This window comes from Lynx canadensis, chromosome D1, assembly GCF_007474595.2.
Source record: "Lynx canadensis isolate LIC74 chromosome D1, mLynCan4.pri.v2, whole genome shotgun sequence".
NCBI lineage: Eukaryota > Metazoa > Chordata > Mammalia > Carnivora > Felidae > Lynx > Lynx canadensis.
This window is the reverse complement of record NC_044312.2, coordinates 62,860,162-62,874,850: the sequence shown is the minus strand read 5'-3', so window position 1 is coordinate 62,874,850 and position 14,689 is coordinate 62,860,162. Positions and strand designations below refer to the sequence as shown.

The following is a 14,689-nucleotide window of genomic DNA, read 5'->3' as shown; positions in this document are numbered from 1 at the left end:
TCTATACATTACTCAGTGATCATTACGCTATGTATACTTTTAATTCCTTTCACTTATTTCACCCATTTCGCACTCACCCCCCTCTGGTAACCACCAGTCTGTCTTCAGTATTTAAGAGTCTAATTTTGTCCATTCCTTTTTTCTTTATTTGTTTTGTTTCTTAAACTCCACATTTGAGTAAAATCATTTGGTATTTGGCTTTCTCTGACTGACTTACTTCACTTAGCATTATACTTTGTAGATCCATCCATGTTTTTGTAAAAGGCAAGATCTCATTCTTCTTTATGTTTGAAAATATTCCATCCTATATGTATACCACATCTTTTTTGGTCATTCTTCTATCAATGGGCACTTGGGGTGATTCCATAATTTGGTTATGGTAAATAATGCTGCATAAACATACTGGCGCTCATATATTTTCAGATTAGTGTTTTCATATTCTTTGGGTAAATACCCAGTGGTGGAATTACTTGGTCATATGGTAATTCTATTTTTAATTTTTTGAGAAAACTCCATACTTTTTTTCACAGTGCCTGCACAGTTTGCATTCCTACCAACAATACAAGATAATTCATTTTTCTCCATATCCTCACCAAAACTTCTTTCTTGTGTTCTGGATTTTAGCCATTGTGACAGGTGTTAGTTGATATCTCATTGTGGTTTTGTTTTGCACTTTCCTGATGATCAGTGATGTTGACCAACTTTTCAATTGCTTCTTGGCCATTTTTATATCTTTTTTGGTGAAATGTCTGTTAAAGCCTTCCCATCTTTTAATTGGATTAATTTTTTTTGTGGTGTTGAATTGTATAAGTTCTTTCTATATTTTGGATATTAGCCCCTTCTCAGGTATTTCATTTGCAAATATCTTCCCCCATTCAGTAGGTTGTCTGTTAGTTGTGTTCATTATTTCCTTTGCTATGCAAAAGCTTTTTATTTTGATGTAGTCTCCAGAGTTTATTTTTGCTTTTGTTTCTTGTGCTTTAGAAGACATATATAGAAAAATTTTACTGCTGCTGATGTTGACAAATTATTGCTTGTGCTCTCTTCTAGGATTTTTATGATTTCAGGTGTCACATTTAGGTCTTTAATCTATTTTGAGTTTATTTATGTCTATGGTGTAAGAAAGTGATCCAGTCTCACTCTTTTGGATGTAGTTGTCCAGTTTTCCCAACACTATTTGTTGAAGTGACTGTCTTTTTCCCTTTGCATATACTTGCCTCCTTTATGTATTTGGGGTCTTTTGTGGTTCCATACAAATTTTAGGTTTATTTGTTCTAGTTCTGAAAAAAAAATGTTATTGGTATTTTGACAGGAATTGCTTTAAATCTGTAGATTACTTTGGGTAGAATGAACATTTTAACAATATTTGTTTTCCCAATCCATGAGCATGGAATATTTTTCCATTTGTTTGTGTCATCTTTAACTTCTTTCATAAATGTTTTATCATTTTCAAAGTACAGGTCTTTTACCTCCTTGTTTATTATTAGCTATATTATTATTTTGGGTGCAATTATAAATTAGATTGTTTTCTTAATTTCTCTTTCTGCTACTTCATTATTAGTATATAGAAATGCAATGATTTCCATACATAAATTGATTTTTATCCTTTGACTTTACTGAATTCATTTATCAGTTTTAGTAGTTTTTTGGTAGAGTCTTTTGGGTTTTCTTTTTATTTTTTTAATTTAAATTCAAGTTAGTTAACATACAGTGTAGTCTTGGCTTCAGGAGTAGAACCTAGTGATTCATCTCTTACAAATGACACCCAGTGCTCATCCCAAAAAGTGCCTTCCTTAATTCCCTTCACTTATTTAGACATTCCCCCACCCACCACCCCTCCAGCAACCCTCAGTTCCCAGTATTTAAGAGTCTCTAGGGGCGCCTGGGTGGCTCAGTTGGTTGAGCGTCCAACTCTTGATTTTGGTTCAAGTATGATCTCCCGATTTGTGGGATCGAGCCCTGAGTCAGGTTCTGTGCTGACAGCACAGAGCCTGCTTGAGATTCTCTCTCTCACTCTCTGCTCCTCTCCAGCTTGCTCTCTGTCTCTCAAAATAAATAAACAAAAAAAGAGTCTCTTATGGTTTACTTTCCTCTCTATTTTTATCTTATTTTCCTTCCCTTCCCCTCTGTTATATGTTTTGTTTCTCAAAGTCCACATATGAGTGAATCATATGATATCTGTCTTTCTCTGACTGACTTATGTAGCTCAGCGTAATACCTTCTAGTTCCATCCATTGCCATTGTTGCAAATGGCAAGATATCGTTCTTTTTCATCACTGAGTAGTATTCCAGTGTGTGTGTGTGTGTGTGTGTGTGTGTGTGTGTGTAGTTACATCTTCCTTATCCATTCATCATTCAATGGACACTTGGGCTATAGTTGATATTGCTGCTATAAACATTGGGGTGCATGTGCCCCTTCGAATCAGTGTTTTTGTATCTTTTGGATAAATACCTAGTAGTGCAATTGCTGGGTCTTAGGATAGTACTATTTTAATTTTTAATGAGCCTCTATGCTGATTTCCAGAGTGGCTACCCTAGTTTGCATTCCCACCAACAGTGCAAAAGGGTTCCCTTTTCTTCACACTCCCACTAAACTTATTGTTTCCTGTTTTGTTCATTTCAGCCATTCTGATAGGTGTGAGGTAACTTATTGTGGTTTTGATTTGTAGTTCCTTGATGATGAGTGATGTTGAGTATGTTTTCATGGGTCTGTTAGTTAGCCATCTGGATATCTTCTTTGGAAAAATGTCTATTCATGTCTTCTGCCCATTTTGTCATTGGATTATTTCTTTCTTGGGTGTTGAGTTTGGTAAATTCTTTACAGATTTTGGATACTAACTCTTTTTCAGATATGCCATTTGCAAATGTCTTCTCCCGTTCCGTCAGTTGTCATTTACTTTTGTTGATTGTTTCCTTCACTGTGCAGAAGCTTTTTATCTTGATGAGGTCCCAATAGTTCATTTTGGTTTTGTTTCCCTTGCCTCTGGAGACATGTCAATAAGAAGTTGCTACAGCCGAAGTCAAAGAGGTTGCTGCCTGTTTTCTCCTGTGGGATTTTGGTGGTTTCTTGTCTCACCTTTAGGTGAATTTGTTTTTGTGTATGATGTAAGAAAATGGTCCAGTTTCATTCTTCTGCATGTCAGTGTCCAGTTTCCCCACCACCATTTTTGAAGATACTGTCTCTTTTCCATTGGATACTCTTTCCTGCTTTGTCAAAGATTAGCTGGCCCTATATTTGTGGGTCCATTTCTGGGTCTCTATTCCATTAATCTCTGTGTCTGTTTTTTTCTTTTTTTCCAATACCATACTGTCTTGATTGCTACAGCTGTGTTATACAGCTTAAAGTACAGAATTGTGATGCCTCCAGCTTTGGTTTTCTTTTTCAACATTACTTTGGCTATTTGAAGTCTTTTGTGGTTCCATACAAATTTTAGGATTTTTTGTTGTAGTTCTGTGAAGAATGCTGCTGTTATTTTGATATTATCATGCCATATGCAAATAGTGAATGTTTTACTTCTTCCTTCCCAATTTGGATGCCTTTTATTTTTTTTTCTGGTCTGACTGCTGTGGCTAGGACTTGTATAATCATGTTGAGCAAAAAGTGGCAAGAGTGGACACCCTTGTCTTGTTCCTGATCTTAGGAGAAAAGTTCTTAATTTTTCACCATTTTTTTATGATCTTAACTGTGAATTTTTCATTTATGGACTTTATCATCTAGAAGTATGTTCCCTGTACACCTACTGTGTTGGGTTTTTTTCACGAATGGATGTCATACTTTGTCAAATGCTTTTTCTACATCTGTTGAGATAATCATATCTTCTTTATCCTTTATCTTATTGATGTGATTCATCACATTGATTGCCTTACAAATACCGTACCGCTCTTGCATCCCAGTAATAAATGTCAGTTGATTCTGGTGAATGATTTTTTAAATTTATTGTTGGATTCTGTTTACTAGTAGTTTGTTGAGGATATTTGTGTCTATGTTCATCACAGATATTGGCCTGTAGTTGTTGTTGTTGTTGTTCTTCTTCTTCTTCTTCTTCATCTTCTTCTTCTTTTTGTAGTGTCTTTTTCTGGTTTTGGTATCAGGGTAATGCTGGCCTCATAGAATACACTTGGAAGCTTTTCTTCCTCTTCTTTTTTTTCTGGAAAAATTTGAGGAGAATAGGCAGTAACTCTTTAAATGTTTGGGAGAATTCACCTCTGAAGGCATTTGATCCTGGACTTTTGTTTGTTGGTAATTTTTTATTACTGATTTAATTTCATTGCTGAGAATCGGTCTATTCAAATTTTTTGTTTCTTCCTAATTCATCTTTTGGATATTTTCTAGGAATTCATCTATTTCTTTCATGTTGTATAATTTGTTGGCATATAGTTGTTCATAATATTTTATATTTCTGTGATGTTGGTTATATCTCCTCTTTCATTTCTGATTTTGTGTTCTCTCTCCCTCCTTCCATTCCTCCCTACTCCTATCTCTCTTTTGTTTGATGAATCTAACTAAAGTTTTATCAATTTTGTTGATCTTTTCATAGAACCAGCCCCTGGTTTCATTGATTTATTATATTGTTTTATTTTTGGTTTCTCTTTTGTTTGTTTCTCTTCTAATCTTTATTATTTCCTTCCCTCTACTGGTTGTGGATTTTGTTTGTTCTTTTTCTAGCACTTTTAAGTGTAAGGTTAGGTTGTTCATTTGACATTTTTCTTGCTTCCTAAGATAGGCCTGTATTGCTATAAACTTCCCTCTTAGAACAGCTTTTGCTGCATCACAAAGGATTGCATCCTTTATGCAATTAGGATTAGCTCCTTTATGGAAGTATGGATTACCTCCTTTATGTTTGTTAATATCTGCTTTTTGTATTTGATTGCCCCCATCTTGGAGCCATAAATATATGTAATTGTAATTGTTGTAATTGTTGGATTGTTCCCTTTATGATAATATAGTGTTCTTCTTTGTCTTTTGTTACAATCATTGTTTTAAAGTGTATTTTGTCTGATATAAGTATTGCTCCCTGGCTTCCTTTTCACTTCCATTTGCATGATAAATGTTTTCTATCCCTTTACTTTCAATCTGCATGTGTCTTTAGGTCTAAAATGGATCTTGTATGCAGAATATAGATGGATCTTGCTTCTGTTCATTTATCCCTTCCATCAGTCTATAGAACCTGGAGCATTTTGATAGTCCAGTCTCACTGATCCACTATATGGACAACATCATATTAATCAGTTTGGTTACACAGAAAATGTCAAGAACCCTAGATTATCTGATAAGACACATGCACATGACAGGGTAGAAGAGAAATGCCAAAAAGATTCAGGAGGTTGCCTTAGTCAGGATGTTTTTACATTTCCATTGGTTAGGAGCATGCTCAGGCATCACCATCATCTATAGGAACAAACTATTGTATCTTTCACCTCTTATCACTAAGAAAGAAGCCTTTTCGGATATTGGAGACAACATGTAACACCATTGAGAATTCTGATATGATCCATGATCTGTTCAACAGGTGACATTGAAGGTTAACAATTTTTTTTGAAGGCTCACAATATTTACTGGGGCCAAGAGCAAGACAGAACTCTGCAGCACATTTAGGCTGAAGTTCAAGCAGCCCCACTTCTCAGACCATAGGATTTTGGAGATACAGTTGTGTTTCGGAGATACAATGGTATTAATGGTAGGTAAAGAATCTATGTGGACTCTGACAAGTCATAATATAAGGGTCCCAGGATAAACCCATAAAGTTTGCAGCAAAGACTTCTTCAGAGAGCTAGTCACAATTCAAAACACAGCTCCAACTGTCTGAGGCAAGAAATAATCAACTTGTACAGGCAGAGCAGCAATCCATTCTATTAAGAGAATAATATTTTTGGAGTTGCCTAGAGCAACTACAGAGGGCACAAATTATGCTAGCTTTTGTCTCAGAGCTTATTTGGCTTATCTAATTTACATGAATGTCCTTCCCTCTCCTAACACCTGTGGCTTCAAGAAAGCTCCCTTTGATTAGATAAAAGGGGAGGAAGAAGCTTGGGTGTATGAATGAGTGAGTTAGCTCATGATGTGCAAGGTAGAAATGGACTGTTACCTCATTGCAGCCTCAATCATGGGTTAACTGCAAAGATGGAGACAGTGCTCTGAGCAGTACATCTGGTCATCGACTTGGTATAAAGAGAGGATTAGTAACATTTGAAAATCAGAGGCAAAAAGTATATGAATACCCTAATGGGTTTTGGCACAAAGCATGCAGATCTTCACAGTTCACATTAATGCCCACCTCAGAGCATGTGTCAGAGAAGAGGGGCAATGAACAACCAGGCAGCTAGAAGTCATGACTTCTAGAAACTTTGATTGTATGTGAGAGATATCTAGAATGACTGGTAAAGGAGGGAGATGAAGTACATGATTTATAGTTTCTGGGCCAACTGCAGTAGCAGGAATATCTTAAATTCCTCTTTAGAAATTGTAACAGGCATTATCTAGAAGAACCAGTGGCAGGACAGAGCTAACTTGCATAGGGAATGGGAATATCTGACCAGCACAGGGGTAAACTAATGCAGACATGGTCGGTGCCCTGCGCTTTCATTACACACCAACACTGTTCTGCAGACACCTGGGACTCTGCCTGGGAGTGCCCTCTGGCTGTGGAAGCATGCTAGATTCCTGGTTTGGGCAGGACCAAAAGTATTGGGGGATTAAAAATTTGAGAAACAGTTTTCAAATAATGATGGATAAAAGTTATGGCAATATCTTTCCAGTTCTTTGAATTATCACTTGTATCTGTCTGCTACCACAGTCTTGTCCTGATTTATCCTGGTGGACATAGCTTTAATAATGATACTAGAAGCAAGTTATGTTACATAAGATCCCTGCATGTATGCTGTAAAGATATTTGAGATATCAGTGAGGTCTCATTGGATTCAATTGTTACCTCTATAGGTATTGAAGTATGTAAATCACTAGGGAGCACCTAAGAAACATCAGAGGTTAGACTTAAGAGAATAATATTAATTTTAGATGTTACTGAAATTTTTTGGAGGTAAGATGGCAGAGGAGATGGCAGAGGAGAGGATGGCAACCATAAGTTTGCTTCCTCCCTCAAATACAGCTAGATAATTATCAAATCATTCTGAACACCCAAGAAATTGATCAGAAGTCTTAGAGAACAAGGCTGTACATCTACAAATCAGAAAAATGACCCACAGAAGGTAGGAACTGTGTAGAATTTGTGAGAGAAAAGAGCTGGGAGCACTCCCCAGGCAAAGGAACCCTGACTGATGTGGGAGTAGCACATGAGGAGGAGAGAGAGAAAAAGCACTGGGGAAAAAAAGGTGAAAACACACTCAGGGGACAGCACAAGAAAACTACTCCCCAAAACCTTTGACAGGGAAAAAGGAGAGGGTTAGTGTACTTCCAATTTTCTATAAACAGCGGAACACAGATTCTGAAGTTTTGGAGGCCTGCAAAATTATCAGGTTTGCACCTGGGAAACTTAGCAGTGGGAGAGTAGACCTGAGCCCTGCAGTAGGCAGCCTGAGGATCCCTAGGGTCAAACAGAGAGAAGCAGTTCCCCTGCTGGGAGTGCTTTCAGGATAAGTGATGCAGCCTCTCCATGGACACAGGACCTTGTGAGCACCATCGAGATGTGCCACTCACCATTTTAGGAAAAAAGATGCTGGTTGAAGGCAGCAATCCCTTGCCCCAGTTGTGTGTTGCAATTTACCGTAAACTGACCGTCTGTGTGGTCATGTGGCTGTCTTCTGTGACAAGTTGTCACTGGATACAATGCAGAGAGCCCCTCTCCTAGATGACGAGTGCAGTTCTGTGCTGTGCGGGCCTCTGAAGTGTGGGGTTTTGAAACACAGTCATACCTGAGATAAAACACAGAAGTACTGTGCCATTTGGTAGGCAGACAGCTCAGACACAGATGAGGTGAGGTGGGGATCTGACAGAAACTAGGGACATGGGCTCATCACTGAGCATCTGTGACAGCTTACTGAAGAGGGGGAGCATGCATCCTCTTAAGCCATTTTCTCCCTGCACCCTCCAGCTTGATCCACCTCAGTGAGCTAAACAGCACCACCAATGGAGAACGGAGCTGCTACACCAGGTCCCACCCCCCTGCACCCTGCAGGCACATCTCCACTAGGGCAATTGCATCTAAGAATCAGAACATGCATGTCCCCCAGAAGACCAGCACAAACCTTTGCCTACACCAAGTCTACTGATCGTAGAGTGTTGTAGAGCTTCAGCTCTAGAAGAAAAAGTATCTTGTGTCATTTGGCATTTGTTTTTATTTTTGTCTTTGTTTTGTTCGATACAAAAAGAGCAATTTTTAATATTTTATTTATTTTTTATTTAAAAAATTTTTAAATTATTTTTTATTTTTACATATTTTTTAAATTTTAATTTTTTCTTCTTTTTCTTTTCTTTCTTTCTACCTTTTTTCTATCAAGCTTCTTGTAACAAGCAAAATAAAACAGAGCTAAGATCTAGCTATGTATTTTCTTTTATTTTTAAAATTTTTCTTCAATTAAAAAATTTTTATTTTGTTTTATTTTGCTTTTTTCCCTTTCTCTCCAAAATGACAAGAAGGAGGAATCCACCCCAAAAGAAAGAACTGGAAGAAATGATGACCAGAGATTTAATAAATGCAGATATAAGTAAGATATATAAGCCTAAATTAGAATTTTAAACAATATTAAGGATATTAGGTAGGCTTGAAAAAAGCATAGAATACACTAGAGAATCCCTTACTGCAGAGATAAAAGAACTAATATCTAGTCAGGCCAAAATTAAACATGCTGTAACTGAGATGCAATCCCAAATGGAGGCCATAAAAATGAAGATGGATGAAGCAGAGAAGTGAACCAGTGATACAGAACATAAAATTATGGAAAATAATGTAGCTGGAAAAAAGAGGGAAAATAAAGGTCATGGAATCAGACTTAGGGAACTCAGTGACTTATTAAAATGTACTAATAGTCACATCATAGGAGTCCCAGAAGATGAAAACAGAGAAAGAGGGACAGAAGGTTTATTAAAACACATTATAGCTAAAAACTTCCCTAATCTGAGGAAGGACACAGACATCAAAATCCAGGAAGCACAGATAACTCCCATTAAATTCAATGAAAGCCAACCATCACCAAGGCATATCATAGTCAAATTCATAAAATACACAGACAAGAAAAGAATCCTGAAAGCAGCAAGGGAAAAGAAGTCCTTAACCTACAAGGGAAGACAGATCATAGCAGCAGATCTATCCACAGAAACATGGCAGGCCAGAAAGGAGTGGCAGGGAACATTCCATGTGTTGAATCAGAAAAATATGCAGCCAATAATAATAATAATAATCCTTATTTTATTATTTATTTATTTCTTAAGAATTCTTTATCCAGCAAGATTGTCATTCAGAACAGAAGGAGATAAAGAGTTTCCCAGACAAACAGAAACTAAAGGAGTTCATGACCACTAAACCAGCCCTGCAAGAAATTTTAAGGGGGTATTGCTAAGTGGAGAAAACAAACAAACAAACAAACAAACAAACAAAAAATATCAAAGCAACAACAACTAGAAAGGACCAGAGACCATCACCAGAAACACCAACTCTACAGGCAACACAATGGCACTAAATTCATATCTTCCAATAATCACTGATTGTAAATGGACTAAATGCTCCAATAAAAAGACATAGGTTAACAGAATGGTTAAAAAAAAAGATCTGTCTATATGCTGCCTACAAGAGACTCATTTTAAACGTAAAGACAACCACAGAGTAAAAGTAAGGGGATAGAGTACTGTCATGCTAATGGACATCAAAAGAAAGCTGGAGTAGCCATGCTTGTATCAGGCAACGTAGATTTTAAAACAAAGACTGTAACAAAAGTGAAGAAGGGCATTGTATCAGAATTAAGGGATCTGTCTATCCATCAAGAAGATCTAACAATTGTGAATATTTATGCCCCAAACTTGGAAGAAATCAATAATATAAATCAATTAATAAGAAACATAAAGAAACTCATTGATAAAAATATAATAATAGTAGAGGACTTTAACACCCCACTTACAGCAAGGGACAAATCACCTAAGCAGAAAATCAACAAGCAAATAATGGCTTTGAATGACACGCTGTACCAGATGGACTTAACTGATATATTCAGAACATTCCATCTTAAGGCAGCAGAATATGCATTCTTCTCAAGTACATATGGAACATTCTCCAGAAGAGATCACATACTGGGTCACAGATCAGCCTTGAACAATTATAAAATGATTGAGATCGTACCATACATATTTTCCAATCATGATGCTATGAGAATTGGTCAATCACAAGAAAGAATTTGGAAAGCCCTCAAATATATGGAAGTTAAAAAAACATCCTAATAAAGAATTAATGGGTTAACCAGAAAATTAAAGAAGAAATTAAAAAAAATATATGGAAGCAAATGAAAAAAAAAAAAAACAAAAAACAGCAAGTCCAAAACCTCTGGGATGCAGCAAAGGCAGTCCTAAGAGGGAAGTATATTGTAATTCATGCCTATATCAAGAAGCAAGAAAAACAAAACTGGAGGCATCATGATTCCATATTTCAAGCTGTATTACAAAGCTGTAGTTATCAAAACAGCATGGTACTGGCACAAAAAACAGACACATAGATCAATAGAACAGAATAGAAAACCCAGAAATGGACCTACAATTATATGGTCAACTCCTCTTCAACAAAGTAGGAAAGGATATCCAATGGAAAAAAGACAATCTCTCCAACAAATGGTGTTGGGAAAACTGAATGGTGACATGTAGAAGAATGAAACTCTACCCTTTTCTGACACCATACACAAAAATAAATTCAAAATGGATCAAAGACCTAAATGTGAGATAGGAAACCATCAGAATCCTACAGGATAAAACAGTCAGCAACCTCTCTGACCTCAGCTGGAGCAACTTCTTACTAGACACATCACTGAGGCCAAGAGAAACAAAAACAAACATGAACTGTTGGGACTTCATCAAGATAAAATGTTTCTATACAGTTAAGGAAACAATCAACAAAACTAAAAGCAGCATACGGAATGGGAGAAGATATTCTCAAACAACATATCTGATAAAAGGTTAGTATTAAAAATCTATATGGAATTTATCTAACTCAACACCCAAAAAACAAAAATCTAGTTAAGAAATGGGCAGAAGACATGAACACTTTTCGAAAGAAGACATCCAGATGGCTAACAGACACATGAAAAGATGTTCAACTTTGCTAATCATCAGAGAAATACATACCAAAACCACAATGAGATAACCACCTCACACCTGTCAGAATGGCTAAAATGAACAACTCAGGCAACAAGAGATGTTGGCAAGGATGCAAAGAAATGGGAACCCTCTTGCATTGTTGGTGGGAATGCAAACTGGTGCAGCCACTCTGAAAAACATCATGGAAGTTCTTTAAAAAAATTAAAAATAAAACTCTATGTCCCAGCAATTGCACTACTAGGTATTTATCCAAAGGATACAAAAGTGCTGATTCAAAGAGGCACTTGCACCCCAAAGTTTATAGCAGAATTGTCAACAATAGCCAAATTAAGAAGAGCCCAATGTCCATTGACTGGTGAATGGATAAAGAAGAGGTGATGTGTGTGTGTGTGTGTGTGTGTGTGTGTGTGTGTGTGTTTGTGTATAATATTCCATATATATATATATATATATATATATATATATATATGTATATACAATGGAATATTACTTGGTGATCAAAAAGAGTGAAATCTTGCTACTTGAAACAATGTGTATAGAACTGGAATATATTATGCTTAGTGAAATAAGTCAATTAGAGAAAGACAAATATATGATTTCACTCATATGTGGAATTTAAGAAACAAAACAGATGAACATAGGGTAAGAGAAGGAAAAATAAGATAAAGTCTAGCTGTTTTCTTTTAGAAAGTTTCACAGAACTTCTTTTTGTGAACTGATTAATTCTGTTAGATTTCAGAATCCAGAATCATCTTATAGAAATCTAATAACATCATGCCAACTTATGGCAGCCTTTGGCAAGTTTAGTCAGTTGTGAAGAGTAAGGTTGAATAACATACATACAATATAGCCATATAGTGGAACAGTGGTCATGACATGTGGTGAGGGCAAGAACATAATTAGTGATGTCAGTGGAGATGATTTTGTCAAGTTGGCTTAGAAAGTCCATAGGGGTTAAAGCACAGGTATAATACAATAGTATTTGATAGTGTTTAGAATATAAGCTCTGCACTGGGCCTTGGTTTTTCCTTCTAGCTGAATCCAATCACTACACACACACACACACACGTATACTATACACACACACAAAAACCATGTATATATATTTATGTATATCATATATTTCATCAAGACTTGGGAAGTTGAGGATCAAACATATTTAGGGTTAAGAATTCTTAAGACTTGCTCCTGAATCTGCTTTTTCCCAACCCCATAGATAACAGGGTTGAGTGCAGGTGGTACAACCATATGTAGATTGGCAAGAAATATATGAATATATCCAAGGATGCTATGACCAAAGCGGTGGGTCAGAAAGGGAAAAATGCTGGGATGTAGAAGATAAGCATGACACAGATGTGGGAGCCACAGGTGTTGAGAGCTTTGAATCGGGCATTCCACGATGGTAAACAAAAGACTGTATAGAGTATTTTCATGTACAAAAACCCAATTACAATAAGGTCAATTAATCCCACAGAAAAAGCAACCATACCAAGTAAATTATTGGTCCTGATACTGGTACAGGAAAGACGGTCAATGCCCATGTGCTCACAGTAAGTGTGGGGGATGATATGGGCACCACAGGATGACAACAGCAAGATGAGGAAAACAAAAGGAATAACAAAGATTAAAGATCTCATGATCATGACTATACTAAGAATGGTCACCACCTTGTTTTTGAGAGTCATGGTATATCTCAGGAGATTGCAGGTGGCAACATAGCGATCTATGGCCATGACTGTCAGTATCCCAGACTTGAGGCCAGTGCACAGATGAGTCATAAACATCTGTGCAAGGCAGGCACCAAAAAGAATTTCCCTGAAATTGAACCAAAAGATGCCCAGCATCTTGGGAATAGTGGCAGAGGACAGGCTTAGGTCAGTGAAGGCCAACATTGCCAGGAAGTAAAACATGGAGACTAGGCTCAGTCTGAATTATAAAGAGGATTATAACATTCCCCAGGAGTGCAATCAGATATACAATACAAAAGGGGAAACCAACCCAGATGTGAAAAATTTCCAGGCCTGGAATCCCCAGCAGGACAAAGGAAGAAGGATGGGATTGAGTAGTATTATGATAGGCCATCTTCATGGTTGCTGGTAAGTTTTTTCACATTGTGTCAGGACTCCGATCTCATTCATGTCATTCTTTCAGGCCACGGAGAGACATGGAATTAATTCTCCACCTTAATCCTTAGTAGAAGACCCTGGAGTGAAAAGTGATAAATGATTTTAAAAGCTCCCAAATACAGAACTCACCAGATTCTGGACATCTTGTTTTTCTGTCCAAGGTACATCCCAAATTTGATACTCTGCAAATAGTCTTAAGAATGATGTAAAATTACATCATTGTAATGATGTAAAATGATGTGCTTACATTTTAGAGGAACTTCTGTAATGTTACAATGGAGAATGGGCTGCAGGGGCAATTGGAGTTTGATGCAAGTAGGGTGAACGATGATGCTAGCCTGATCTAAATAAATGATAATGGAGATGGAGAGGTGAAGGAGTATATAGTAAATTGACAGAGAACAGTATTTGATGTGATTTGGGGGATGAAAGAAAGCAATAGGTCACGTTTAATTTCCAGAATTCTGTGTTAGGCAAATGAGCAAATATTGCTGCTATTCAGTGAGATAGAGTACATAATGGGAGTGATTTTTGTTTGCTTTAGTTTATGAGAGTAGGTGTTGACATCAGTCCTGAAATAAATAGATATGAAGTTCGTATTGAATCAAGTAGCAATTCTCAATAGGCAGAATATCAGTTAAGTTCCCACTATTGTTGAAACTCAGTTTTAGGGCTTCAGTGAGTTTATAAAGTACCAAAAATCTATGCATTTGCCTGTAGGAACCATAGGATTCATGTTGTGATTAAAACTATCATATTTTTTCCCCATGTTCATAATATTTAATCTCTGGAGAGTCATACTGGGGAGAATATCACAATAGTAAATGAATGTCTGTATCTTCAAAGCCCCCTCAGGTAACTAAAGAAGAAAGAGGTAGAGACAAGAGCCATTCTCAAAGATGTCAAATCAAACGTCTTCAGGAAAAATAATCTCATAAATACGTTACATGGGGATTCATGAATCTTCTCTATTTGTGCACCTGCCTGTATAACTGTGTTAAAATATATTGTATAATATTGACTAAATCAAACAAAATAATATAGCAGGTTAAATATTGTCTGTGGGACTAAGGCATGGACATATTTTAGTGTGGGCATTATTCTGTGTAGCATATCTGCTATATTCCTTTCCTTTCTAAGCTACTATTACAAGCTGAGATCTGAATAAGAATTCAACACTGGGGTTTTAAAAGAGCCTGTTTTATTGTGCCTACTCAGTAAAAGGAGAGTGTGGCAATGTCAACTACCCACATCATTCATGTCATCCAAATCCCCCCTTTGACCTCAATGTCTGAGTGTTCTTCCTTGGAGT

General features: G+C 36.7%; 1 protein-coding gene across 1 annotated transcript; it reads right to left on the bottom strand.

The window, feature by feature from the left end:
* Positions 1 to 5,235: 5,235 nt before the first annotated feature.
* On the bottom strand, positions 5,236 to 13,333 carry LOC115526310 (olfactory receptor 52E5-like). Its single transcript, XM_030333754.1, is given in 4 exon segments — positions 5,236 to 5,318; positions 12,412 to 12,567; positions 12,570 to 13,159; positions 13,161 to 13,333. Coding segments are annotated over 4 exon segments (1,002 nt in total).
* Positions 13,334 to 14,689: the final 1,356 nt, after the last annotated feature.